The sequence below is a fragment of the Heteronotia binoei genome, chromosome 15 (assembly GCF_032191835.1).
Source record: "Heteronotia binoei isolate CCM8104 ecotype False Entrance Well chromosome 15, APGP_CSIRO_Hbin_v1, whole genome shotgun sequence".
Taxonomy (NCBI): Eukaryota; Metazoa; Chordata; class Lepidosauria; order Squamata; family Gekkonidae; genus Heteronotia; species Heteronotia binoei.
Genome location: NC_083237.1, coordinates 10,655,698 through 10,683,292, shown reverse-complemented (window position 1 = coordinate 10,683,292; position 27,595 = coordinate 10,655,698). Strand labels below are relative to the sequence as shown.

The following is a 27,595-nucleotide window of genomic DNA, read 5'->3' as shown; positions in this document are numbered from 1 at the left end:
GTACCCCCCCACCCCAATAATGGTTATTGGCCTGCCATCCTGATACTGGGGGTGATTGTTTATGTTCTTTTATTAAATATTTGATAGTTTTTAAAAGCATTTCAATGGTTCAAATGTGTTGGGGGTTTTTTTAAATGTTTGCTGGCCTAGAAACCCTGAGCAGGTAGAAAAGCAGTCTAAAAATATTTTGGAAGAAAGAGAGAGAGAAAGAGAGAAAGAAGGAAGGAAGGAAGGAAGGAAGGAAGGAAGGAAGGAAGGAAGGAAGGAAGGAAAGAAAGAAAGAAAGAAAGAAAGAAAGAAAGAAAGAAAGAAAGAAAGAAAGAAAGAAAGAAAGAAAGAAAGAAAGAAAGAAAGAAAGAAAGAAAGAAAGAAAGAAAGAAAGAAAGAAAACATGAGCCTAGAGTTGCTTTTGAGAGAATGCTCAGGAAATACTGGGTGAACCAAACACATAGAGTTCATGAGACATCCCCATCACACAATGGTCTGCAAGAGTCTAAATATAACTTGCTGTTTTTAGACGAATCAAGAAGTTGATATGGAAAAATAAATACCACCTCAAAATTATTTTACATTTTCAAATCAATGCATGAGTGAATATGCAATGTATGTCTACTTTGATTTTGGTAAAGTTATTTAAGAAATGTTTCAAAGTATCATTCAAGACTTCCTTCCAATTCTTATTGTGGACTGTATGTAAGAATGGATTATGTAAAAGTGTTTATTCAGTTTAAAAATGGCCTGCTGTTTTGTTTTAAGCTTCCAAGGACTCGAGCTTCTCTGGTAGTATGCACATTAAAATGGAACATGTGTAAAAGATGGTTTTAGGACTTAACTTTCCGGGTAGTGTTTGGACCCCATGGATATCTCAAAACCATCTTCCATTTGTTGCTCAGTTGGGGTTGACAAGATCCACATTGGGGTGAAGTTCTCCCTGACTGGTAGCTGTTATCCAGCCTGTTCCCCTAGAGAAAATAACAACTTTTGAGGGTGGATTTAATGGCTTCATATCCTTGCTGAGTTCCTTCTGCTACTCAAACCCTGGCCTCCACAGCATCAACCCCCCCCCCCCCAATTCTTCATGACATTTTCCAAATCACAGCTGGTAATCATATGTCCTGCTGAGGAAGCACAAGAAACTTGGGGCCACATCTGGAACAACCAATTAAACCAAGTTGTGGCACTTCTCAGACCTCAATGCTCACTGTGGCAATTATCCCCCCTTGAATGATCTAAATCACTGTAATCTGTTCCTGCAGCCACAGCTGAGGATTTTCTAAAGAAGCTAGGATAATAAGCTGTAATCCAGCAAGACTGTGATGTTTAAAAACTCCTTCACCGTTAACAGGTTGAAGAAAAGGCTCAGCAGGGGCAGGGCTCTGTCAGTTTGAACTCTCCAATTTTGCTTTGATAAGGTGGAAGAGAAACCAAAGCTTTGGCAAACTCAGGTGGCCTCTGTGATCCAGTCGATGCTGCAAGGAAGGTGGACGTGCTTCTTTTTCCAAAGGGTATTAATGAAGCCAAGATACTGTTTGGGATGAGCCAGTTTGAGGATGAAACCAGGAGGAGCGGTATCTGTGGGGAAATTTTGCCATAAGATGGTAGCATTCATGGTCGTGCCACTTCTACTAACTTCCATGAACAGCAAATCAGACAAATGCCCTTTGAGAGATGCCCTCCCTGACCTCCATGAATTGTACCAACTAGGGAAATTCCTCCTTGGTGGGATTGTTTCTCAGATCGGCTATGTGTTCTGTGACCTGAACTTCAAGAAAAATCCTTCATCAGACTTGTTTGACATTCCCAAGTAAGGAATGACACCTCTTTTGTCTTTCTGTGAGCTCAGATCACAAAACCCATGTATTATTTATAGAATAGACAGAATGCTCAAAGAAAGTGCTCCCAGACTTGCCTTCCTACCCTTCCAATTATTTTGTGGCTTATGTTCACTATTGTCTGTTACGAAGTATGTTGAATGTCTTCTCCCACAATATAATGTGTATTTTGTAAAGCAGAACCAGTGGAAGTAGTGGTGATGGTAGATGCCAGTTGGAACCTGGGGATCCCCCAGAAGTAAACTGATCTCCAGACTACAGTGGTCAGTTCCCCTGGTGAAGATGGATGCTTTGGAGGGTGGACTTTTGTCTCTGTACCTCACCGAGAACCTTGTCCTCCTCAGTATCCATCCCCAAGTGTCCAGGATTTTTCCCACTTGGTTCTGGCAAACCCTACCCCCCACCATCTCTCATTGTGTGGGGGAGGAGCTGGCAACCCTACCAGTTGGAAAGAATATTTTAAAAGCACCAAAACCGCATACACTTTATCTGATATTTCTATAAGTTTCAACCATCTACAATGATGTAACTAACAGAAATCCACACACACTGAAAGGAAGAGTGGGGGAGAGTGTTCAAAAGCTAGTTTGGTTAGGACAGATTAGGTACCCTAAAAATGATTTCTTTTACCTAGATATTTTTGGTATTTATGGACCTTTCATTGCTTGTAAATCAATCCTTGCTATCTAGGATACTGTTTTTTTATTTAATAAGTCTGTTTGGAGTAATAAGGAACTTAGAATTCTGTCAAGGATAACATAAAAATCTTGGCCAGAAGGCAAAATAGCAGTGCTCAACATTTAAAAATAATAAAGCAGTTGTATTTGGCCTCTGATATGGTAAGTTAATATTTCTATTATCAGATATTGACTCTGAGGTTTCTTATAAAGTAGCACTTTTTGCTTTGGCTGCTAGTAAAATCAGGGCAAAGGCAGTATCCAGTAGACAGTAAAATGATGCTGTTAACTGGACTATTTGAGCCTGATTATGGAATCATGGGTCTGCTGCATGTAACTTAGATTTTGAATAATCTAACATGTTAATCTTAGAGTCCCTGACTGCTTTTAACTTGTAAATTGCTGCAAGTGCAATGGCCAATGGTTTTATGCAATAAGTTTTTACTGTCCTGTAAAATTTAAAAATAACATTATGTCTCCAAGTGGGAAGCAATTTAGATTAGAACCAGTATGTAAACTGGTTCTATCAGTGACATACTTTGGGCAGACCTTTGATCTAGGAGTGTCTAGACCTTCAATGGATTTGGGACTAATAGGACTGATAGATAAAGACCAACGATTTCGGGCATACATGGAAGCTGCACAATAAGCAAGCAGGATATATCTTCTGAAATATCAATAACTTGAAAAGTGAGGATTTATACTTATTAAATAGCCACAAATGAAAAACTTTTAGTCTTTAAAAAGGCGTGGGGAACGTTTCTTAATGAACCAGAAAAGCAACTAATATTATTGTCTACTATCTCTGTGTATCAACATAGATTCTTAATGCATGCAGATGAAAGCCCTGGTGGGGAGGGAAGATATATTGATTAGCATCCAAAAGAAGGAATGGTACTTTTTGTGTAAAGATATTAAGAAATGTATGTTAGATATAACAATGAGAAATATCTAATGTGTAGATGATATCTTACACCAGAAAGTATTGCAAAGACAGGAAATAACACTTCTCAAAGATGTCAGAGCTGTTAAATTAAGAAAGGTTCTTTTTGTTATATGGTGTTGTCCTGTAGTGAAAAGAAACACTGGCAAAATGTATTCAAAGTTCTAAAAAAGGGGGACTTTTTTTAAACTTCCCCTTTTGTGGCCTTACCTTCCAGCAGTTCAAGCCAGAAATGTGAAATCTAATCAGTAATCTGTTAGCAGCAGCTCAAATGTGAGCACAATATTGAGGAAACAGATTCTTTCAGTACCTATAAGCTTATGAGCATTATTGCTGATAGCCCCTACCTGGATAGCCCAGGTTAGCCCTATCTTGACAGATCTTGGAAGTTTAGCAGGATTGGCCCTGGGTAGAGTTTGGATGGAAGACCACCAAAGTACACCAGAGCCACAATATGGAGACAGGCAATGGCAAACCCCCTCTGAACATCTCCTGCTTTGGAAACTCTATGGTGTCACCACAAATCAGCTGTGACTTGATGGCAAACATCAATAACACCGATGATCAAAATCAAGGCATAGGATTTGAAGTGGAATGCAGAAGTTTTGATTAAAATTGCCAGCCGTTGATAACATACTGGAATGCAATAAAACCATTTCTTTACTGAATTAAAAATAAGCCTTATTAAAAATAAGAATCCTTTAGCAAAACTCCTTCCTTTGCTGTAAGATTTTCACATGCACCTGATTTCTGTTCTACTTTTCCTGGTTCTACTTTCCCACCCGTTTAACTTCTTCCATTCTTTTCTCATTCACTGCTTTGAGTTGGCAAAATACAGTTTTTCCTGTTTTCCTTTCCTAGAGAAGTTCATAGAGCAGCAAGTTCTAGATAAGCCCAAAGTAATTTCATGTAAATAATCTTTACTATCTTAGGAAAAAATCAGAAAAAAATATATTGAAAGATAGCCTTTTATCAAACTAATTTAGTCAGAGACAAAATAATCAATAGTATGATAAAATGTGGTGCGTTACAGAAGTATGGTATGAAATAATACTTGCCTATCCATAGTGTCGTGACTAAGTTGTACCAGCATGTCCTGGCCTTGGAATTCGCCATCAGTGAGATCAATGATAATACCCAGATTTTACCCAATATCACACTTGGATTCCACATCACTGATAGCTATTATGATGCGAGAGTGACCTATCGTAGCTCTTTGGACCTCATCTTCAAGATACATCAAAGCTTCCCCAATTATATGTGTGACACTCATAAAAACCTGATGGCTGTCATTGGGGGGCTTTCCTCTGATACCTCCTTTCAAATGGCAGATATCTTCAGTCTTTATAAGATTCCACAGGTAGGATGCATACTTTGCAGTGTGATTTTTCACATTTCTTTTTTTTTTAATTTTGATGGAGAGGGAGAGGCATAACAAACAGCAAAATCAAAATTGTATGATTTGCAAAAGTGCAAACAATAAAGCTGGTTATCTCAGATGAGCAAGAAGTATCAGGAAGTAGAAGTTAGGATATAGTACTTCTAGGAGTTTCCTTCCCATAACAATTTCTAAGATCATTCATGGATCCAGTGAAGCTAGGGACGCTGTTGTCCCAGATTCTCTGCTTCAAATGAGGCGTGAGAATTTACTAGTGAAGGTGGCTGGTGTCCAGGCCATGGGATATAACTCCTGTTGTGCCCAAAGACTTAAAAAGGTTGGGAACCCTATCCCACTTCTACGTTTGTTTGGTTTTGTTTATGTTTAATTCAATTTATAACCCGCCCTCCCCACCGAGATGGTTAAGCCATTAATTGGGAAACTCGTTAAGGCATTCATTCGGAAGGACCCAAGTGGGATATGGCTAGAATCCAAGTAGGAATAACTGACGAACACCTTGAATCATCAATGGATGAAGGGCTGTTTTCTAAACCAATCCTTCATTAGCTGGATTGGCAGAATTGTTTGTGGCATCAACCATGCCTCTTTTTTTAAAACTTCAATGGCATGAAGTTTAGAGTTTTAGGCTGGAATAAAGTAAGTTTGTGGTCATTCCATCCAAATCAATGAAGTTGCCCCAAATACTGACAGCCAATGGAGTGCCTTTGTTACAGTTCAGGGTTTCTAGCATCCAGGTGTGGTTTGGCATTATCTAGTGCATAACTTTCCTGCTGAGCTCTTTTTGGTCCTCAACCCACACCTTCAACAAGCACCTCCTCAAAACCTCCAAGTCTACACTAAGTCGCAGTTGACATTCTTAATACCACCTGTTCTTCAAACTTCATAGGATACATTGATAATGCAGACCAGTCACTTTAATAAAATCTGTTTTTATTATGTTGTTATATTGTGTCTTCATTTTGGCAAAGAGGGTGGGGGTAGTCAAAAAAGCATTGTTTTTCCAGCTATAATTTTCACTCAGGGTAACTTTATTGTTGATGAAAGCCTCAAATTGTTTCAGCAAGTATTCATTACACAAAGAGGCTCGGAAATGCCAACATCCCGCACAATTGATTGTAGAATATCTGAACTTTCCTTTTAGCTCGCATATGGTTCATTTGCCCCAGAGGAGAGGGATACAAAACTGTTCCATTCCTTTTACCGCATGGTCTCAAATGAAGATCATCAGTATACGGGAATTATCTGGCTGCTTCAGCATTTTGGCTGGATGTGGGTCGGGCTGTTTGCTGTGGATGATGACAATGGAGAACATTTCTTGAAAGTTCTGGAGCCACTGCTTTCCAAACATGGAATCTGTTCAGCCGTCACTGAAAGATGTCCAAACACTCTTGTCTGGAACAATTTTGGTGCTGTGAATGAGTTAATCTCAAATATATTTCGACCTTTCATAGAGAGCAAAGCCAATGCATATATCTTCTATGGAGAATCAAGAACCTTTATGGTATTTATCACTCATATGCTCCTAGGAGATCCTGGATATAAAGAAAATGCCTCCTACAGAAAGGTGTGGATTCTGACAGGCCAGGTTGATTTTGCATTAGTAGGCAGTCAAAAGTACTGGGACTTCGAATACTTTGATGGTGCAATTTCCTTCACAGCTCATTCAAATGAGGTAGCTGGATTTCAGAAATTTCTTCAGAACATAAGTCCTAACTGGAAAATATTAGATTGTTTCCTAAAGACGTTTTGGGAACAAGCATTTGATTGTACACTTCAGCATCCCCAGAATGCAATGGAGATCCCGGATGCATGTACTGGGGAGGAGAGGCTAGTGAATCTCCCTAGTGCAGTTTTTGAAATGGACATGAGTGGTTATAGCTATAGCATATATAATTCCGTCTATGCTGTGGCACATGCATTGCATGCCATGTACTCATCGAGATCCATCTACAGAGCAATTCCAGGAAGGAAAAACATTGAATTTCCAGATATTCAGCCTTGGCAGGTAATCTCTCCACCATAACAATGCCTCTGTTTCCATCAATGGATGGAAGACAATACCTAGCGTGGTCCATTCTGAACCACTGTTGACCAGATGTTGGTTGATATCTGGGGGGAAGGAGAACTGAATTTCCTTCTAAATGTTCTGCCTGTATATAGTTATAAATGACATTCTTCTCCCCGTTGGTTTCAACCAGCTTCATCCAGTCCTTCAAGGCATTGTGTTTAATAACTCAGAAGGAGAAGCCATGTCTTTTAATGCAAAGAGAGAAATGGGAACTGGATTTGACATAACAAACTTCATCACCTTCCCAAACAAGTCCTTTCTTCGAGTGAAAGTTGGAAGAGTGGATCCCAATGCTCTTGAAAGACAAGAATTCATCATTCAAAAGGAAATGATTTCATGGCCAAGGAATATGAGCCAAGTATGGTTGAAAGGGTAATTTGGTGGGCGACTCCAATCTTCAGACAAGAGGGAACTTTCTACAAACATGAGAAACATCATGGTTTAACCCCCCCCCCCAGAAAAAAAACCACCCCATACACTGAGGGGCACAACACCCCAAATATAAGAAGCAGATCCTGTAGTTTTTTTTTAAAAAAATTATCTGTTACTTTTGCTAAGCAACCACAATATTATAGTCAGTTTAATACATAGTGGGGGTCAATAAAAGACAGTGGAGCATAAGGACATATCCAGAGGTGCTTTTATTCAGCAGGCTTATATATATATTTATTTTGGCCTTTGAGGGAGGGCTTACCAGGGCTATACCTAGCAGCTGCTACAGAATAACTTGCTAACACCCAATTTACAGTTCTGGCTGTTTGCTACTCTTCAATATCAACAACCCCATGAAAATTGATGTAGTAAAGCAATTAGAGTATCAGATTAAATCTGGGATACTCAGGTTCAAATAAATCCCTGATTTGCTGTGGAAGCACTTTCTGTGATCCTGGGCCTGTCAAATACATTCAGCCTAATCTACTGCACCAGATTCTTGTGAGGATTAAATGACAAAAAGAAGAAAGATACTAGATGCTTTGGATTCCCAGTCTGGGGAGGGGAGGGGGGAGTGAAGCATAAAAGAAGTGAATGGATAATACATATAGCTAAAGGGGAGTAGATAGACCTAGTTGGTGGGTTGAATGGAGAAAAGGAAGCAAGAAAAGGTGAGGGAACAGGGATTGCCAGAGGGAAGTAAAAAAGGAAATAGTGTGGGGATGGAGATACAGGGGATAATACAGTGCTCTATGCAAGTCCTTGGGAGATTCCCAACATATTACTAGATTGGCCCTAGTGGTCAGCACTGCAATCATTTGGACAGACTTTTCTAAGGAAGCAGCTGCAAGGAAAGATAGAAGGAGGGGAAACTAAAGAACATTATGGTGGGTGGAAAGGGAAGTAGGAGGAAGGAAAAGGCTTTAGATACTTTCAAAGGAAGAAGTTATGGTGGAGGGGAGACCAGATGCCCTCTTTGCAGGTCAACTACTTTTGATACATTTTCAAAAACATCTTTGTATGGCACAGCCAGATACATTTCATGCTGCTCAAGCATGGGGGGAAAGCATGGGGGGAAAGAAGTAAGTTTATTTCCTCCCATTCATCCACTATTGCTCAACCAGACAACAGCATGCAAAAATGAGGTCAGTTGAGATGAGAGAAGGCCTTGCAAGATGCTCTGAATCCTCCTGTGCTTCTAATGCAGCTGTCTAGTAGTTTATTCCCATATCAATTAATGATCAAGAACCTAATTTCTTCTGCCCAACCTTTCTCTTTTGAGTGCAGCAGGGGGTGCCCCTTTCCTTGTGCAATGATTACTGCCCGCCTGGCTATCACAAGAGGAAGAAGGAAGGGAAGAAATTTTGCTGCTACGATTGTGCTCCATGTGCACAAGGGAAGATTTCAAACCATGTGGGTAGGTAACAGAGTGCAGTAGCATTCTACATTGATTCAGATCCACCATTTTGCTAGATGCATGGTTACCCTTTTATCTAACTAACACCTAAGGCCACCATCTCTTCCATCCTGCCTATAGGAATGACAACTTCTGCTCTAGATCAGCAGTACGTCTTCTCAATCCAAATGTTTTTATTTACTGCCAGTTCACCAATTCACTTCAAGACTGCCATATCTGTCGCAAATCATATCTTATCCTCTATGCGCGGAAGAATGTAGTCTTGATTTGGTCATGAAAGAAACCTGCACCTGGTATCTTGCATTGTCTAACTACTGGTGCTACTGTTATGAATGAATGGATGAAAGAATGAACCAATGAATGAATGAATTGATGAATGTGATCTCTGGAAATATGTAAGCATGGGTGTATGTTCAACTGAGCAGGCTATAGAAAGAAGAAAGAAATGGGGCAGTTGAGGAAGCAGGAAGAAATCAGGGAGGGAAGAATGTACAATGGGCCAGGTTGATGGTGACTTCAGTGTGGATTAACACTAAAAGCATGTAGGATAGCTTTCAGCTCCATTCTGCCACTGAAAACCTCACCTACCAGGTCTACCCCCATCATGTCGCTCTTTCAAGAACTGGTAATTACCTCGATGGGTCACACATGTTGGGTCCAGGAACCTACAAGGGAGAAGGGAAATGGAATTTTGCAAGCCATTTGCTTGTAAAACAATAACAAACAACAACATGAAACTGCGAGAGAATCTCAGAATGCATTTTCAGATGGCCATCTCCTTATATGGAACCTTCTTGGAGGAGTAAGTATAAAGAACTCCCACAGCCCCCCCTGGAAGGCAATCATGAGAAATTGGTGCTAAGTTATATGCGAATGGACACTGGGATGACCCCTCTTTCTTTCTTATTCTTTCAGATATGGATGACTGTGTTGTATGTCAGGAAAATCAGTATCCAAGCAAGGATCAAGATCAATGTATTTCCAAAATGACAAACTTCTTAACTTATGAAGAACCTTTAGGGATCTCTTTGACTTCTGCTGCTGTTACCTTATCTATAATCACACTGTTGGTTCTAGGAATTTTTATTAAATACCAAGATACCCCAATAGTCAAAGCCAACAATCGAGATCTCAGCTACACACTTCTCGTTTCTCTTCTGTTCTGTTTCCTCTGTTCTTTGCTTTTCCTTGGAAGACCAAAAAAGTTAATCTGCTGGCTCCAGCAACCTGCTTTTGGCATCATCTTCTCAGTGGCTGTTTCTTGTGTGTTGGCCAAAACCATCACTGTGGTTGTAGCTTTTATGGCCACCAAACCAGGGAGCAGCATAAGAAAGTGGGTGGGGAGAAGACTGACCAATTCAATTGTCCTTTCCTGCTCTCTTTTTCAAGCAGGGTTTTGTGTGATGTGGCTGGGAACACTCCCCCCTTTCCCAGATTTAGATGCACAGTCCTTGACTGAAGAGATAGTTATACAGTGCAATCCAGGGTCTATCACCATGTTCTATGTGATCCTAGGCTACATGGGACTTCTGTCCACTCTCAGTTTGATGGTTGCATTCCATGCTAGGAATTTGCCGGACACTTTCAATGAGGCCAAGTTCATCACCTTCAGTATGCTGATATTTTTCAGTGTTTGGTTGTCTTTTGTTCCAACCTACCTGAGCACTAAAGGAAAATACATGGTAGCTGTGGAGATCTTCTCCATCTTGTCCTCCAGTACTGGGTTACTATGCTTTATCTTTTTCCCAAAATGTTACATTATTCTGCTGAGACCTCAAATGAATCACAAGGAACAGCTAATTAGGAGAAATATTTAGTGCTCCATGGTGTAATGAATTCAGTGTGTAATGAAGGAAGATAGTGGAGTTTATCTGATTTGGGCTACTGTTCAATTACAGCTAGGTAACAGACTTCAAATAAACACAAATCAATGTTGGACTGATTCATATGACTGAATATGAGGAGAGAAATTCTGTGTATGGCTAAGTATGAGTGATAATTTTTTGATAAGTATTTGGGTTTTTTTTTTTAAAAAACACCTATGTTTTTGTGATGAACATGGCTTCTCAAATGTTGCCAACTATCCTATATTTCTCTTGATCATCTTTTCATATGAACAATTCTAAAAAGCCATGTATTGACATTTACTGGTAGATGACGAAACTATTGGTTCATTTGCTGAGAGATTTACTGGTAAACATTAGCCATTAATGATTCACAGGTGTTTGGCATCATCATTAAAATGACCAGTTGTGATCTTTAGAAATGAATCCTTCATGGCTTTTCTGAGTCTGAGTTTCTCTGGTATATTTGATTATGAAGAAATATGATTTTGTAGGATAGACTTATGATCGCTTTACACAAGCCCCGCCCCCTGGCTCCCAGCCCCCACTCTGCCACCTCCATTGTTGAAACAGCAAAAAACAATTGTCAAGAGAAGAATTAAACCCTGACCTGGATACCCAGGCAAGTCCAATCTTGTCAGATCTTGGAAGCTAAATGGGCTGTCTCTGGCAAGTAGACCTTCTTGGAGTAACAGAAGGTGTGAGGTGAGAGGCTTTATCCAGCCATTTCTCTGAATGTCTTCCGGGGCCACAATAGGTCTTCCAGGACCACCAGTGTTTGCCATGTCTTCCAGGTGCAAACACACAAATGCACACACAGACTCACATACACATACACAATCTTCCAAAAATAAAATGGAAGAATTGCTAGCTGACCTCTGTCCTTTATTGGAGCATCACAAAGCCGGTTCTCAATTGTCTCCTCATGAACAAGAAAGAGTACATTCACTTCCTTCCCTGGCTACACTGCAAAACAATTCTTGACAATCAAACCCTATCCATTCCTCTTTATTATGGAAGATGGTTCACAATGCCCCATACGCACCAGTCATCTTTGGAGGCTCTGCTTTGGCATCCGTGACCATCTGAGACTGAATGGGTTTTCTCCATCATGGCACGAAAACTTTGGAACTCCCTCCCCACAGGAAGATTCACCAGACTCCCTTTGTCAGTGTCTCTCACCAGCAGGTGAGGACTTCTCCAGTTTGTTTTCTGTAGTTCCAACAATGGTCACTGACCCTTCTTCTTGATTCTAGTGGTATTTGTTTATGTGTTTTTATTAAATATTTGATAGCTTAAAATGTATTTTAAAGGCTCAAAAGTTTTGATTTTAAAAAAAAAAATGTTTGCTGGCCTGGGGACGCTGAAAAGGTGGAAAGGCGGTATAGAAATGTTTTGAATGAATGATACAATCATACAGCTAGAGCTGGTTTTGAGAGAATGCTCAGGAAATACTGGGTGAATTAAACAGGTGGATTTCATGCAACTGTCTGAAAGCGTATAAATATAAGTTGCTGTTCTGGGACAAATTAAGAAGCTAATCCTTGTGGGGGTGACACCTCAAAATTAATTAAAAAGGAGATATCCCTATCAATGTAGGAGTGAATCTGAAGTGTATGACTAATTTTTTTTTTACTACTCTTATTTTGACAAAGTTATTTAAGGTATGTTTCAAGACCCCCTTCATATTCTTACTCTGCAATGTACATATGATTGTCTTAAATAAAAGTATCCACTCAGTTTAAAAATGGCCTGCTGTTTTATATTGTTTTAAACTGCTGAGGACTGGATCTCCTCTGGTACTATGCACATGAAAATGGAACATCTGTAAAATAGTTTTGGTGCTTAACTTTCTGAATGGTGTTTGATCACCATGGATATCTCGAAACCGTCTCCTACTAGTTGCTCCATTGGGGTTGACAAGATCCACACATGGGGTGAAGTTCTCCCTAACTTGTAGCTGTTATCCAGACTGTTGCCCTAGAGAAAATAGCATCTTTAGAGGGTGGATCTTATGGCTTCATATCCTTAATGAGTTCCTTCTGCTACTCACAGTATTCCACCCCACCCCCCGACCTCCACAGTATCCCCGCCCCCCAATTCTTCATGACATTTCCCAAGTCACAGGTGGTTAACCATATGTCCTGCTGAAGAAGCACAAGAAACTTTGGGTCACATCTGGAACAATCAATTAAACCAAATTGTGGTACCTCTCAAATCTCACTGTCGCAATTATTCCCTCATGAATTATCTAAATCACTGTAATCTGTTCATGCGGCCACAGTGAAGATTTTCAACAGAAGCTAGGAAAATCAGTAGTAATCCAGCCAGACTGTGATGATAAAAAACTCCTTCACCGTTAACAGCTTGGAGAAAAGGCTCAGCAGGGGAAGGGCTCTGTCTGTTTGAACTCTCCAATTCTGTTTTGATAAGGTGGAAGAGAAACCAAAGCTTTTGCAGACTCATTTGGCACTCAGGCGGCCTTTGTTATCCAGTTGATGCTGCAAGAACGGTGGACGTGCTTCTTTGTCCAAAGGGTATTAACAAAGCCAAGATACTGTTTGGGTTGAGCCAGTACTGAGGATGAGACCAGGAGGACCGGCATCTGTAGAGAAAATTTGGCATAAGATGGTAGCATTCATGGTCGTGCCACTTCTACAGACTTCCATGACCAGCAAATCAGACAAATGCCCTATGAGAGATGCCCTCCCTGACCTCCATGAGTTGTACCAACCAGGGAACTTCCTCCTTGGTGGGATTGTTTCTCACATTGGCTATGTGTTCTGTGACCTGAACTTCAAGAAAAATCCTTCATCAGACTTGTTTGAGATCCCCAAGTAAGGAATGACACCCCTTTTTTTTGTGAGCTCAGATCACAAAACCCATGTATTATTTATAGAATAGACAGAATGCTCAAAGAAAGTGCTCCCAGACTTGCCTTCCTACCCTTCCAATTATTTTGTGGCTTATGTTCACTATTGTCTGTTACGAAGTATGTTGAATGTCTTCTCCCACAATATAATGTGTATTTTGTAAAGCAGAACCAGTGGAAGTAGTGGTGATGGTAGATGCCAGTTGGAACCTGGGGATCCCCCAGAAGTAAACTGATCTCCAGACTACAGTGGTCAGTTCCCCTGGTGAAGATGGATGCTTTGGAGGGTGGACTTTTGTCTCTGTATCTCACCGAGAACCCTGTCCTCCTCAGTATCCATCCCCAAGTGTCCAGGATTTTTCCCACTTGGTTCTGGCAAACCGTACCCCCCCCCCCATCTCTCATTGTGTGGGGGAGGATCTGGCAACCCTACCAGTTGGAAAGAATATTTTAAAAGCACCAAAGAAGTGTACACTTTATCTGATATCTCTATAAGTTTCAACCATCTACAATGATGTAACTAACAGAAATCCGCACACACTGAAAAGAAGAGAGGGGGAGATTGTTCAAAAGCCAGTTTGGTTAGGACAGCTTAGGTACCCAACCTAGATATTTTTGGTATTTATGAATCATTCATTACTTGTAAATCAATTCTTGCTATCTAGGATACCGTTTTTATTTAATAAGTCTATTTGGAGTAATAAGGAACTTAGAATTCTGTCAACGATAACATAAAAATCTTGGCCAGAAGGCAAAATAGCAGTGCTCAACATTTAAAAATAATAAAACAATTGTATTTGGCCTCTGATATGGTAAGTTAATCTTTCTATTATCAGATATTGACTTTGAGGTTTCTTATAAAGTAGCACTTTTTGCATTGGCTGCTAGTAAAATCAGGGCAAAGGCAGTATCCAGTAGACAGTAGAATGATGCTGTTAACTGGACTATTTGAGCCTGATTATGGAATCATGGGTCTGCTGCATGTAACTTAGATTTTGAATAATCTAACATGTTCATCTTAGAGTCCCTGACTGCTTTTAACTTGTAAATTGCTGCAAGTGCAATGGCCAATGGTTTTATGCAATAAGTTTTCACTGTCCTGTAACATTTAAAGATAATATTATGTCTCCAAGTGGGAAGCAATTTAGTTTAGAACCAGTATGTACACTGAATCTATCAGTGAAATACGTTGGGCAGACCGTTGATCTAGGAGTGTCTAGACCTTCAATGGATTTGGGACTAATAGGACTGATAGATAAAGACCAACGATTTTGGGCATACATGGAAGCTACAAAAAAAGCAAGCAGGATATCTTCTGATATATCTTCTGAAATATCTTCTGAAATATCAATAACTTGAAAAGTGAGGATTTATACTTATTAAATAGCCACAAATGAAATAATTTTAGTCTTTAAAAAGGCGTGGGGAACGTTTCTTAGTGAACCAGAAAAGCTGTTAAAATTATTGTCTAGTCTCTCTATGTATCAACATAGATTCTTAATGCATGCAGATGAAAGCCCTGGTGGGGAGGGAAGATATATTGATTAGCATCCAAAAGAAGGAATGGTACTTTTTGTGTAAAGATATTAAGAAATGTATGTTAGATATAAAAATGAGAAATATCTAATGTGTAGATGATATCTTACACCAGAAAGTATTGCAAAGACAGGAAATAACACTTCTCAAAGATGTCAGAGCTGTTAAATTAAGAAAGGTTCTTTTTGTTATATGGTGTTGTCCTGTAGTGAAAAGAAACACTGGCAAAATGTATTCAAAGTTCTAAAAAAGGGGGACTTTTTTTAAACTTCCCCTTTTGAGGCCTTACCTTTCAGCAGTTCAAGCCAGAAATGTGAAATCTAATCAGTAATCTGTTAGCAGCAGCTCAAATATGAGCACAATATTGAGGAAACAGATTCTTTCAGTACCTATAAGCTTATGAGCATTATTGCTGATAGCCCCTACCTGGATAGCCCAGGTTAGCCCTATCTTGACAGATCTTGGAAGTTTAGCAGGATTGGCCCGGGGTAGAGTTTGGATGGAAGACCACCAAAGTACACCAGAGCCACAATATGGAGACAGGCAATGGCAAACCCCCTCAGAACATCTCCTGCTTTGGAAACTCTATGGTGTCACCACAAATCAGCTGTGACTTGATGGCAAACACCAATAACACCGATGATCAAAATCAAGGCATAGGAATTGAAGTGGAATGCAGAAGAAGTTTTGATTAAGATTGCCAGCCGTTTATAACATACTGGAATGCAATAAAACCATTTCTTTACTGAATTAAAAATAAGCCTTATTAAAAATAAGAATCCTTTAGCAAAACTCCTTCCTTTGCTGTAAGATTTTCACATGCACCTGATTTCTGTTCTACTTTTCCTTGGTTCTACTTTCCCACCCATTTAACTTCTTCCATTCTTTTCTCATTCACTGCTTTGAGTTGGCAAAATACAGTTTTTCCTGTTTTCCTTTCCTAGAGAAGTTCATAGAGCAGCAAGTTCTAGATAAGCCCAAAGTAATTTCATGTAAATAATCTTTACTATCTTAGGAAAAAATCAGAAAAAAATATATTGAAAGATAGCCTTTTATCAAACTAATTTAGTCAGAGACAAAACAATCAATAGTATGATAAAATGTGGTGCGTTACAGAAGTATGGTATGAAATAATACCTGCCTATCCATAGTGTCGTGACTAAGTTGTACCAGCATGTCCTGGCCTTGGAATTCGCCATCAGTGAGATCAATGATAATACCCAGATCTTACCCAATATCACACTTGGATTCCACATCACTGATAGCTATTATGATGCGAGAGTGACCTATCGTAACTCTTTGGACCTCATCTTCAAGATACATCGAAGCTTCCCCAATTATATGTGTGACACTCATAAAAACCTGATGGCTGTCATTGGGGGGCTTTCCTCTGATACCTCCTTTCAAATGGCAGATATCTTCAGTCTTTATAAGATTCCACAGGTAGGATACATACTTTGCAGTGTGATTTTTCACATTTTTTTTTAATTTCGATGAAGAAGGGAGAGGCATAACAAACAGCAAAATCAAAATTGTGTGATTTGCAAAAGTGCAAACAATAAAGCTGGTTACCTCAGATGAGCAAGAAGTATCAGGAAGTAGAAGTTAGGATATAGTACTTCTAGGAGTTTCCTTCCCATAACAATTTCTAAGATCATTCATGGATCCAGTGAAGCTAGGGACGCTGTTGTCCCAGATTCTCTGCTTCAAATGAGGCGTGAGAATTTACTAGTGAAGGTGGCTGGTGTCCAGGCCATGGGATATAATTCCTGTTGTGCCCAAAGATTCAAAAAGGTTGGGAACCCTATCCCAGTTCTACAATGTTTGTTTGTTTATGCTTATGTTTAATTCAATTTATAGCCCGCCCTCCCCACCGAGGTGGTTATGCCATTAATTGGGAAACTCTTTAAGGCATTCATTCGGAAGGACCCAAGTGGGGTATGGCTAGAATCCAAATAGGAATAACTGATGAACACCTTGAATCATCAATGGATGAAGGGCTGTTTCTAATCCAATCCTTCATTAGCTGGATTGGCAGAATTGTTTGTGGCATCAACCATACCTCTTTTTTTAAAACTTGAATGGCATTAGGTTTTGAGTTTTAGGCTGCAATAAACTAAGTTTGTGGTCATTCCAGCCAAATCAGAAGCCACAATGAAGTTGCCCCAAATAATGAAAGCCAATGGAGTGCCTTTGTTACAGTTCAAGGTTTCTAGCCTCCAGGTGTGGTTTCGCGTTATCTACATTACATTCCTGCTGAGCTCTTTTTGGTCCTCAACCCACACCTTCAACAAGCACCTCCTCAAAACCTCCAAGTCTACACTAAGTTGCAGTTGACATTCTTAATACCACCTGTTCTTCAAACTTCATAGGATACATTGATAATGCAGACCAGTCACTTTAATAAAATCTGTTTTTATTATGTTGTTATATTGTGTCTTCATTTTGGCAAAGAGGGTGGTGGTGGTCAAAAGAACATTGTTTTTTCAGCTATAATTTTCACTCAGTGTAACTCTATTGTTGATGAAATCCTCAAATTGTTTCAGCAAGTATTCCTTACACAAAGAGGCTTTGATTTGCCAACACCCCATACAATTAATTGTAGAATATCTGAACTTTCCTTTTAGCTCACATACGGTACATTTGCCCCAGAGGAGAGGGATACGAAACAGTTCCATTCGTTTTACCGCATGGTCTCAAATGAAGATCATCAGTATATGGGAATTATCTGGCTGCTTCAGCATTTCGGCTGGATGTGGGTCGGGCTGTTTGCTGTGGATGATGACAATGGAGAACATTTCTTGAAAGCTCTGGAGCCACTGCTTTCCAAACATGGAATCTGTTCAGCCATCACTGAAAGATGTCCAAACACTCTTGTCTGGAAGAATTTAAGTTCTGTGAATGAGTTAATCGCAAATATATTTCGACCTTTCATAGAGAGCAAAGCCAATGCATATATCTTCTATGGAGAATCAAGAACCTTTATGGTATTTATCACTCATATGCTCCTAGGAGATCCTGGATATAAAGAAAATGCCTCCTACAGAAAGGTGTGGATTCTGACAGGCCAGGTTGATTTTGCATTAGTAGGCAGTCAAAAGCACTGGGACTTCCAATACTTTGATGGTGCAATTTCCTTCACAGCTCACTCAAATGAAGTAGCTGGATTTCAGAAATTTCTTCAGAACATAAATCCTAACTGGAAAATATTAGATTGTTTTCTAAAGACCTTTTGGGAACAAGCATTTGATTGTACACTTCAGCATCCCCAGAATGCAATGGAGATCCCGGATACATGTACTGGGGAGGAGAGGCTAGTGAATCTCCCTAGTGCAGTTTTTGAAATGGACATGAGTGGTTATAGCTATAGCATATATAATGCCGTCAATGCTGTGGCATATGCATTGCATGCCATGTACTCATCGAGATCCATCTACAGAGCAATTCCACGAAGGAAAAACATTGAATTTCCAGATATTCAGCCTTGGCAGGTAATCTCTCCACCATAACAATGCCTCTGTTTCCATCAATGGATGGAAGACAATACCTAGCTTGGTCCATTCTGAACCACTGTTGACCAGATGTTGGTTGATATCTGGGAGGAAGGAGAACTGAATTTCCTTCTAAATGTTCTGCCTGTATATAGTTATAAATGACATTCTTCTCCCCGTTGGTTTCAACCAGCTCCATCCAGTCCTTCAACGCATTGTGTTTAATAACTCAGAAGGAGAAGCCATGTCTTTTAATGCAAAGAGAGAAATGGGAACTGGATTTGACATAACAAACTTCATCACCTTCCCAAACAAGTCCTTTCTTCAAGTGAAAGTTGGAAGAGTGGATCCCAATGCTCTTGAAAGACAAGAATTCATCATTCAAAAGGAAATGATTTCGTGGCCAAGGAATATGAGCCAAGTATGGTTGAAAGGGTATTTTGGTGGGCGACTCCAATCTTTGGATAAGAGGGAACTTTCTACAAACATGAGAAACATCATGGTTTAACCCCCCCCCCCCAAAAAAAAACACCCCAAACACTGAGGGACATAACACCCCAAATATTAGAAGCAGATCATGTAGCTTTAAGAAACAAATTATCTGTTACTTTTGCTAAGCAACCACAATATTATAGTCAGTTTAATACATAGTGGGGGTCAATAAAAGACAGTGGAGCATAAGGACATATCCAGAGGTGCTTTTATTCAGCAGGCTTATATCTATATTTATTTTGGCCTTTGAGGGAGGGCTTACCAGGGCTAAACCTAGCAGCTGCTACAGAATAACTTGCTAACACCCAATTTACAGTTCTGGCTGTTTGCTACTCTTCAATATCAACAACCCCATGAAAATTGATGTAGTAAAGCAATTAGAGTATCAGATTAAATCTGGGATACTCAGGTTCAAATAAATCCCTGATTTGCTGTGGAAGCACTTTCAGTGATCCTGGGCCTGTCAAATACATCCAGTTTAATTTACTGCACCAGATTCTTGTGAGGATTAAATGACAAAGAGAAGAAAGATACTAGATGCTTTGGATTCCCAGTCTGGGGAGGGGAGGGGGGAGTGAAGCATAAAAGAAGTGAATGGATAATACATATAGCTAAAGGGGAGTAGATAGACCTAGTTGGTGGGTTGGACGGAGAAAAGGAAGCAGGAAAAGGTGAGGCTACAGGGATTGCCAGAGGGAAGTAAAAAAGGAAATAGTGTGGGGATGGAGATACAGGGGATAATACAGTGCTCTATGCAAGTCCTTGGGAGATTCCCACCATATTACTAGATTGGCCCCAGTGGTCAGCACTGCAATAATTTTCTAAGGAAGCAGCTGCAAGGAAAGATAGAAGGAGGGGAAACTAAAGAACATTATGGTGGGTGGAAAGGGAAGTAGGAGGAAGGAAAAGGGAAAAGGCTTTAGATACTTTCAAAGGAAGAAGTTATGGTACAGGGGAGACCAGATGCCCTCTTTGCAGGTCAATTACTTTTGATACATTTTCAAAAACATCTTTGTATGGCACAGCCAGATATATTTCGTGCTAGGGGTTCAAGCATGGGGGGAAAGAAGTAAGTTTATTTCCTCACATTCATCCACTATTGTTCAACCAGACAACAGCATGCAAAAATGAGGTCAGTTGAGACGAGAGACGGCCTTGCAAGATGCTCTGAATCCTTCTGTTCTTCTAATGCAGCTGTCTAGTTGTTTATTTCCATATCAATTAATGATCAAGAACCTAATTTCTTCTGCCCAACCTTTCTCTTTTGAGTGCAGCAGGGGGTGCCCCTTTCCTTGTGCAATGATTACTGCCCGCCTGGCTATCACAAGAGGAAGAAGGAAGGGAAGAAATTTTGCTGCTACGATTGTGCTCCATGTGCACAAGGGAAGATTTCAAACCATGTGGGTAGGTAACAGAGTGCAGTAGCATTCTACATTGATTCAGATCCAACTGTTTTGCTAGATGCATGGTTACCCTTCTATCTAACTAACACCTAAGGCCACCATCTCTTCCATCCTGCCTATAGGAATGACAACTTCTGCTCTAGATCAGCAGTATGTCTTCTCAATCCAAATGTTTTTATTTACTGCCAGTTCACCAATTCACTTCAAGACTGCCATATCTGTCGCAAATCATATCTTATCCTCAATGTGCGGAAGAATGTAGTCTTGATTTGGTCATGAAAGAAACCTGCACCTGGTATCTTGCATTGTCTAACTAATGGTGCTACTATTATGAATGAATGGATGAAAGAATGAACCAATGAATGAATGAATTGATGAATGTGATCTCTGGAAATATGTAAGCATGGGTGTATGTTCAACTGAGCAGGCTATAGAAAGAAGAAAAAAATGGGGCAGTTGAGGAAGCAGGAAGAAATCAGGGAGGGAAGAATGTAGAATGGGCCAGGTTGATGGTGACTTCAGTGTGGATTAACACTAAAAGCATGTAGGATAGCTTTCAGCTCCATTCTGCCACTGAAAACCTCACCTACCAGGTCTACCCCCGTCATGTCGCTCTTTCAAGAACTGGTAATTACCTGGATGGGTCACACATGTTGGGTCTAGGAACCTACAGGGGAGGAGAGAAATGGAATTTTGCAAGCCATTTGCTTGTAAAAACAATAACAAACAACAACATGAAACTGCAAGAGAATCTCAGAATGCATTTTCAGATGGCCATCTCCTTATATGGAACCTTCTTGGAGGAGTAAGTATAAAGAACTCCCACAGCCCCCCCTGGAAGCCAATCATGAGAAACTGGTGTTAAGTTATATGTGAATGGACACTGGGATTACCCCTCTTTCTTTCTTATTTTTTCAGATATGGATGACTGTGTTGTATGTCAGGAAAATCAGTATCCAAGCAAGGATCAAGATCAATGCATTTCCAAAATGACAAACTTCCTATCTTATGAAGAACCTTTAGGGATCTCTTTGACTTCTGCTGCTGTTACCTTATCTATAATCACACTGTTGGTTCTAGGAATTTTTATTAAATACCAAGATACCCCAATAGTCAAAGCCAACAATCGAGATCTCAGCTACACACTTCTCGTTTCTCTTCTGTTCTGTTTCCTCTGTTCTTTGCTTTTCCTTGGAAGACCAAGGAAGTTAATCTGCTGGCTCCAGCAACCTGCCTTTGGCATCATCTTCTCAGTGGCTGTTTCTTGTGTGTTGGCCAAAACCATCACTGTGGTTGTAGCTTTTATGGCCACCAAACCAGGGGGCAGCATAAGAAAGTGGGTGGGGAGAAGACTGACCAATTCAATTGTCCTTTCCTGCTCTCTTTTTCAGGCAGGGTTTTGTGTGATGTGGCTGGGAACACTCCCCCCTTTCCCAGATTTAGATGCACAGTCCTTGACTGAAGAAATAGTGATACAATGCAATCCAGGGTCTATCACCATGTTCTACGTGATCCTAGGCTACATGGGACTTCTTTCCACTCTTAGTTTGATGGTGGCATTCCATGCTAGGAATTTGCCAGACACTTTCAATGAGGCCAAGTTCATCACCTTCAGTATGCTGATATTTTTCAGTGTTTGGTTGTCTTTTGTTCCAACCTACCTGAGCACTAAAGGAAAGTACATGGTAGCTGTGGAGATCTTCTCCATCTTGTCCTCCAGTACTGGGTTACTATACTTTATCTTTTTCCCAAAATGTTACATTATTCTGCTGAGACCTCAAATGAATCACAAGGAACAGCTAATTAGGAGAAATATTTAGTGCTCCATGGTGTAATGAATTCAGTGTGTAATGAAGGAAGATAGTGGAGTTTATCTGATTTGGGCTACTGTTCAATTACAGCTAGGTAACAGACTTCAAATAAACACAAATCAATGTTGGACTGATTCATATGACTGAATATGAGGACAGAAATTCTCTGTATGGCTAATTATGAGTGATCATTTTTTGATAAGTATTTGGGTTTTTTTAAAAAAACAACCAATGTTTTTGTGATAAACATGACTTCTCAAATGTTGTCAACGATCCTATATTTCTCTTGATCATCTTTTCATATGAACAATTCTAAAAAGCCATGTATTGACATTTACTGGTAGATGATGAAACTATTGGTTCATTTGCTCAGAGATTTCCTGGTAAACATTAGGCATTAATGATTCACAGGTGTTTGGCATCATCATTAAAATGACTAGTTGTGATCTTTAGAAATGAATCCTTTATGGCTTTTCTGATTCTGAGTAGCTCCGGTATATATGATTATGAATAAAGATGATTTTGTAGTATAGACTTATGATCGCTCTACACAAGCCCCGCCCCATGGCTCCCAGCCCCCATTCTGCCACCTCCATTGTTGAAACAGCAAACAACAATTGTCAAGAGAAGAATTAAACCCTGACCTGGATACCCCAGGAAAGTCCAATCTTGTCAGATCCTGGAAGCTAAATGGGCCGCCTCTGGCAAGTAGACCTTCTTGAATTACCAGAAGTTGTGAGGTGAGGACAGGCTTTATCCAGCCATTTCTCTGAATGTCTTCTGGGGCCACAATAGGTCTTCCAGGACCGCCAGATTTTGCCATGTCTTCCAGGTGTGCACACACACACACACACAATCTTCCAAAAATAAAATGGAAGAATTGCTAACTGACTTCTGCCCTTTATTGGAGCATCACAAAGCTGGTCCTCAATTGTCTACTCATGAACAAGAAAGAGTACATTCACTTCCTTCCCTGGTCACACTGCACAACAATTCTTGATAATCAAACTCTATCCATTCCTCTTTATAATTGAAGTTGGTGCACAATGCCCCATACAACAGTCATCTTTGGAGGCCCTGCTTTGGTATACCTGACCATCTGAGAGTAGAAAGGCCTTCTCCATCATGGCACAAAAACTTTGGCTCCCCCCAGGGAGATTCACCTGTCTCCCTTTGTCAGTGTCTCTCACCAGCAGGTGAAGACTTTTCCAGTTTGTTTTCTGTACCCCCAATAATGGTTACTGACCCTTCTTCCTAATTCTAGTGGTATTTGTTTATGTGCTTTTATTAAATATCTGATAGCTTAAAATGTATTTTAATGGTTCAAAAGTTTTGATTTTTTAAAAAATGTTTGCTGGCCTGAGGAGTGTTGGAGCAAGAATCTACATAAACCCAGTCTGACAGCCACAGTATGACAGCTGGTGATCTAGCTGCCAGGCTAGGTCACAGTGACCTGATCAGCAGACCGGCTTGAGCCGGCAGAAGCCAAGTGATGCAATCTGCTGAGTCAGCACGGCCAGGATTGGCTGCTTGGACTATATATGATCTGTGTGTGCATCACACAGGTCTCTCCCTGTGAGATGGTGGTTAGGCGAAGCACTTTGTCCGTGGAGGTGATATTGTATAGACTGCACAAGAGAGCACTTGTTGTGTATATATGTTAATACACCTTTTGGCACTAGTTGCACGTGTCTGCCTGATTTTCTTTCCTGAAGCCCTGTGTCGGGCAAGTCATCTCCCTCACTCTGCTACTCCCGCTCCGACAGGGTTATGGGCCCAGGGCGGTTCCGCTGCGCGGAGGAGAGAGTTGAGAGTTGAGCTGACTGTGAGTTTGGAAAGAGCCGGAGGCGAGGAACGCCGGTGAAGGACACAGAAGCACCACCGTTCTCTGTTTGAGAGCCAGAGGGACGTCGGCAGCCAGCCGTGAGGAGGAGTCGGCACGATGGCTCAGCAACAGCTTGGAGTAGCCGTTGAGAAGCTCACCTCAGCCAACTACGCGGTGTGGAGCCTGAGAATGCAACACTACCTCAAGCGTGAAGGGCAATGGCTGTTCGTGAGTAACCCCCCTGCTGACTTATCTCCTGCCGAGACTGTGTTATCGGATAAGGCACTGGCCAACATAGTGCTGTCTATAGGAGATGGCCAGCTGGTTTATGTGCGAGGGAAGGACACTCCCAAGGCTGCCTGGGACGCGTTGAGTGCGGTGCATGTTAGCGCCACTGCTGGTTCCCTCATGGCCTTGACAAGGAGGATGTTCCGCACCGTTATGCCGGCTGGAGGGTGTGTGAAAGATCACATCAAACGGCTAACGGACTGTTTCGTTGAGCTGGAGGCAAGAGGCAAGACTGTAGCTCCAGACGACAGAGTGTACATTTTGCCGTCGTCGTTGCCACCTGAGTACACTCCCCTGATAACTTCTCTGGAGACGGTGGACGTAGCGACCCTGACCATGGAATACGTCTGTGCCCACCTGCTTGACTTCCAAGAGCGAATTGCGGCCGTGAGCTGTCCGGGGGTGTCGGCCGGGCAGCGTGCTGTTATCGGTGTGTCCGGGAAGACAGCCAAGAATGAGCCAGCTTTTGCTGCTGGCAGGCGTCCGAAGGTGGAGGAAGTGGAGCCGACTGCGTTTGCAGTCCGTCGCTGCTATGGATGCGGGTCGTCGCAGCACCTGCTCCGAGCTTGCCCTGAGAGGGAGAAGAGGCGGGGGCGTGTGCGGCGAGAGCGGAGGACCGCCAGCCCGTGTGAGGAAGCAACCCGGCTGGTCACGTCTGCAGTAGAGAGCACAGGGTCTGCTTGGATTTTAGACTCCGGGGCAACGAGCCATCTCTGCTGCGAGAAGGAGTTGTTGAAAAACATTGACAGTCCTGAGCATAAGTATGTGAGATTGGCTGATGGGACCACTGCCAATTCTGTTTGCTCAGGCAATGTGGAATTTCCTGCACTGAAATGTATGTTGCAAAATGTGTTGTATGTACCCTCACTGCAGTCTAACCTGTTGAGTGTTAGCACACTGTTTGACCAGGGATACCAGGTGAGATTTGAGAAAACCTGCTGCAAAATCCTGGGAGGTGGGGGAAAGTTGCTTGTGACAGGAAAGAGGGAAGGTAAACTGTATGTGGTCCAGAGTGATTGTGCCCAGGTGGCTCAGGTGTCGAATGAGCCTGTGCACAATAATTGTATACATTTGCTCCATAGGAGACTTGGGCACTGCGGATTTAGGGCGTTAAAGAAAACCCTGGAGCTTGTGCCTAGTTTGAAAGTAAATCCTTGCAAATGTTACTTGGATTGCCAGGTCTGCAAGAAGACCAAAAGCAAGGCGTGTGCTGTTGCTAAAGAAAGCTCAAGGGAAAGCACACGAGCCCTGGAACTAGTCCATTTAGACGTTATTGGCCCATTGCCAAAGAGTCTGTCGGGGAGGAGATACTGCTTGGTGGCCACCGACGACCACACGAGGTACGCGTGGGTTTTCACCATGGTGCATAAGTCTGAGGTGTTTTCAGCTGCTGAGGACTGGATCTCCTCTGGTAGTATGCACAAGAAAATGGAACATCAGTAAAAATAGCCTTAGGGCTTAACTTTCTGGGTGGTGTTTGAACACCATGGATATCTCAAAACCATCTCCCACTTGTTGCTCCACTGGGGTTGACAAGATCTACACATGGGATGAAGTTCTCCCTAACTTTGAGCTGTTATCTAGACTGTTTCCCTAGAGAATACAGCATCTTTGGAGGGTGGATCTTATGGCTTCATGTCCTTGCTGAGGGTGGATCTTATGGCTTCATATCCTTGCTGAGTTCCTTCGGCTACTCACAGTTTCACCTCACCCCCGGCCTCCACAGTATCCCCCTTCCCCAATTCTTCATGACATTTCCCAAGTCAGAGGTGGTAATCATATGTCCTGCTGAGGAAGCACAAGAAACTTGGGGCCACATCTGGAACAATCAATTAAACCAAATTGTGGCACCTCTCAGACCTCAAAGCTCACTGTGGCAATTATTTCCCCTTGAATTAACTAAATCACTATAATCTGTTCATGCAGCCACAGTGAAGATTTTCTAAAGAAGCTAGTAAATAAGCAGTAATTTTGCTTTGATAAGGTGGAAGAGAAATCAAAGTTTTTGCAGACTCATTTGGCACGCAGGTGGCCTTTGTTATCCAGTTGATGCTGCAAGGAATGTGGACGTGCTTCTTTGTCCAAAGGGTATTAACAAAGCCAAGATACTGTTTGAGTTGAGCCAGTACTGAGGATGAGACCAGGAGGACCGGCATCTGTAGAGAAAATTTGCCATAAAATGGTACCATTCATGGTCGTGCCACTTCTACAGACTTCCATGACCAGCAAATCAGACAAATGCCCTTTGAGAGACGCCCTCCCTGACCTCCATGAGTTGTACCAACCAGGGAACTTCCTGCTTGGTGGGATTGTTTCTCAGATTGGCTATGTGTTTTGTGGCATAGACTTCAAGAAAAACCCTTCATCAGACTTGTTTGAGGTTCCCACGTAAGTTCTTCTGTGAGCTCAGATCACAAAACCCATGAGTTATTTATACAAGAGACAGGATGCTCCAAGAATTCTAAAAAAAAAAAAAGTGCTCCCAGATTTGCCTCTCTACCCTTCCAATCCTTTTGTGGCTTTTGTTCACTTTTGTCTGTTACAAAGTATGTTGAATATCTTCTCCCACAATAGAATATCTATTTTGGAAAGCAGGACCAGGGCAGGTAGTAGTGATGGTAGCTGCCAGTAGGAACCTGGGAATCCCCCAGAAGTAAACCAGTCTCCAGACTGCAGTGATCAGTTCCCCTGGAGAAGATGGATGCTTTGGAGGATGGACTCGATGTCTCTGTACCCCACTGAGATCCCTGTCCTCCCCAGGCTCCAGGAGTTTTCCAACCTGGATCTGGCAAACCCTACTCTACCCCTCATTTCTCATCACTGGGAGGATTTGGGAAACCTATATGCTAGAAAGACTACTTTACAAGCACCAAAACCACCTACAATTTATGTGACACTTCTAAACAGCACAATGATGTAAACAACAGATGCCATTATTTACAATGATGTAAACACACTGAAAAAGAGTCAGAGACAGGACATGGAGGTAGGCAATGGTAACCCCCCCCCCCCCCGAGCATCTCTTGCCGTGGAAACTCGACTGTCACCATAAATCAGTTGTGACTAGATGGCAAACATCAATAACAATATTATTGAAGTCCAAAATCAAGGTCATTAAACAGGCATGGGATTTGAAGTGGAATACAGAAGAAATTTGGATTAGGATTGCCTGCCATTCATAACACCCTGTAATGCAATGAAAACATTTCTTTAATGAATTAAAAATAACCCTTATTAAAAATAGGAGTCCTTTAGTAAAACTGCA

At 41.3% G+C, this 27,595-nt stretch overlaps 2 protein-coding genes across 2 annotated transcripts; both read left to right on the top strand.

The window, feature by feature from the left end:
- The first annotated feature begins 1,607 nt into the window (after positions 1-1,607).
- LOC132582988 (vomeronasal type-2 receptor 26-like) lies at positions 1,608-10,585 on the top strand. Its single transcript, XM_060254653.1, has 4 exons — positions 1,608-1,804; positions 4,521-4,812; positions 8,639-8,768; positions 9,684-10,585. The coding sequence occupies exons 1-4, from the start codon at positions 1,608-1,610 to the stop codon at positions 10,583-10,585; spliced, it is 1,521 nt and encodes a 506-aa protein (XP_060110636.1).
- A 2,655-nt stretch (positions 10,586-13,240) lies between these two features.
- LOC132582987 (vomeronasal type-2 receptor 26-like) lies at positions 13,241-22,226 on the top strand. The gene is made up of 4 exons (XM_060254652.1): positions 13,241-13,449; positions 16,172-16,463; positions 20,278-20,407; positions 21,325-22,226. Exons 1-4 carry the CDS (start codon positions 13,241-13,243, stop codon positions 22,224-22,226), a joined length of 1,533 nt encoding a protein of 510 aa, XP_060110635.1.
- Positions 22,227-27,595: the final 5,369 nt, after the last annotated feature.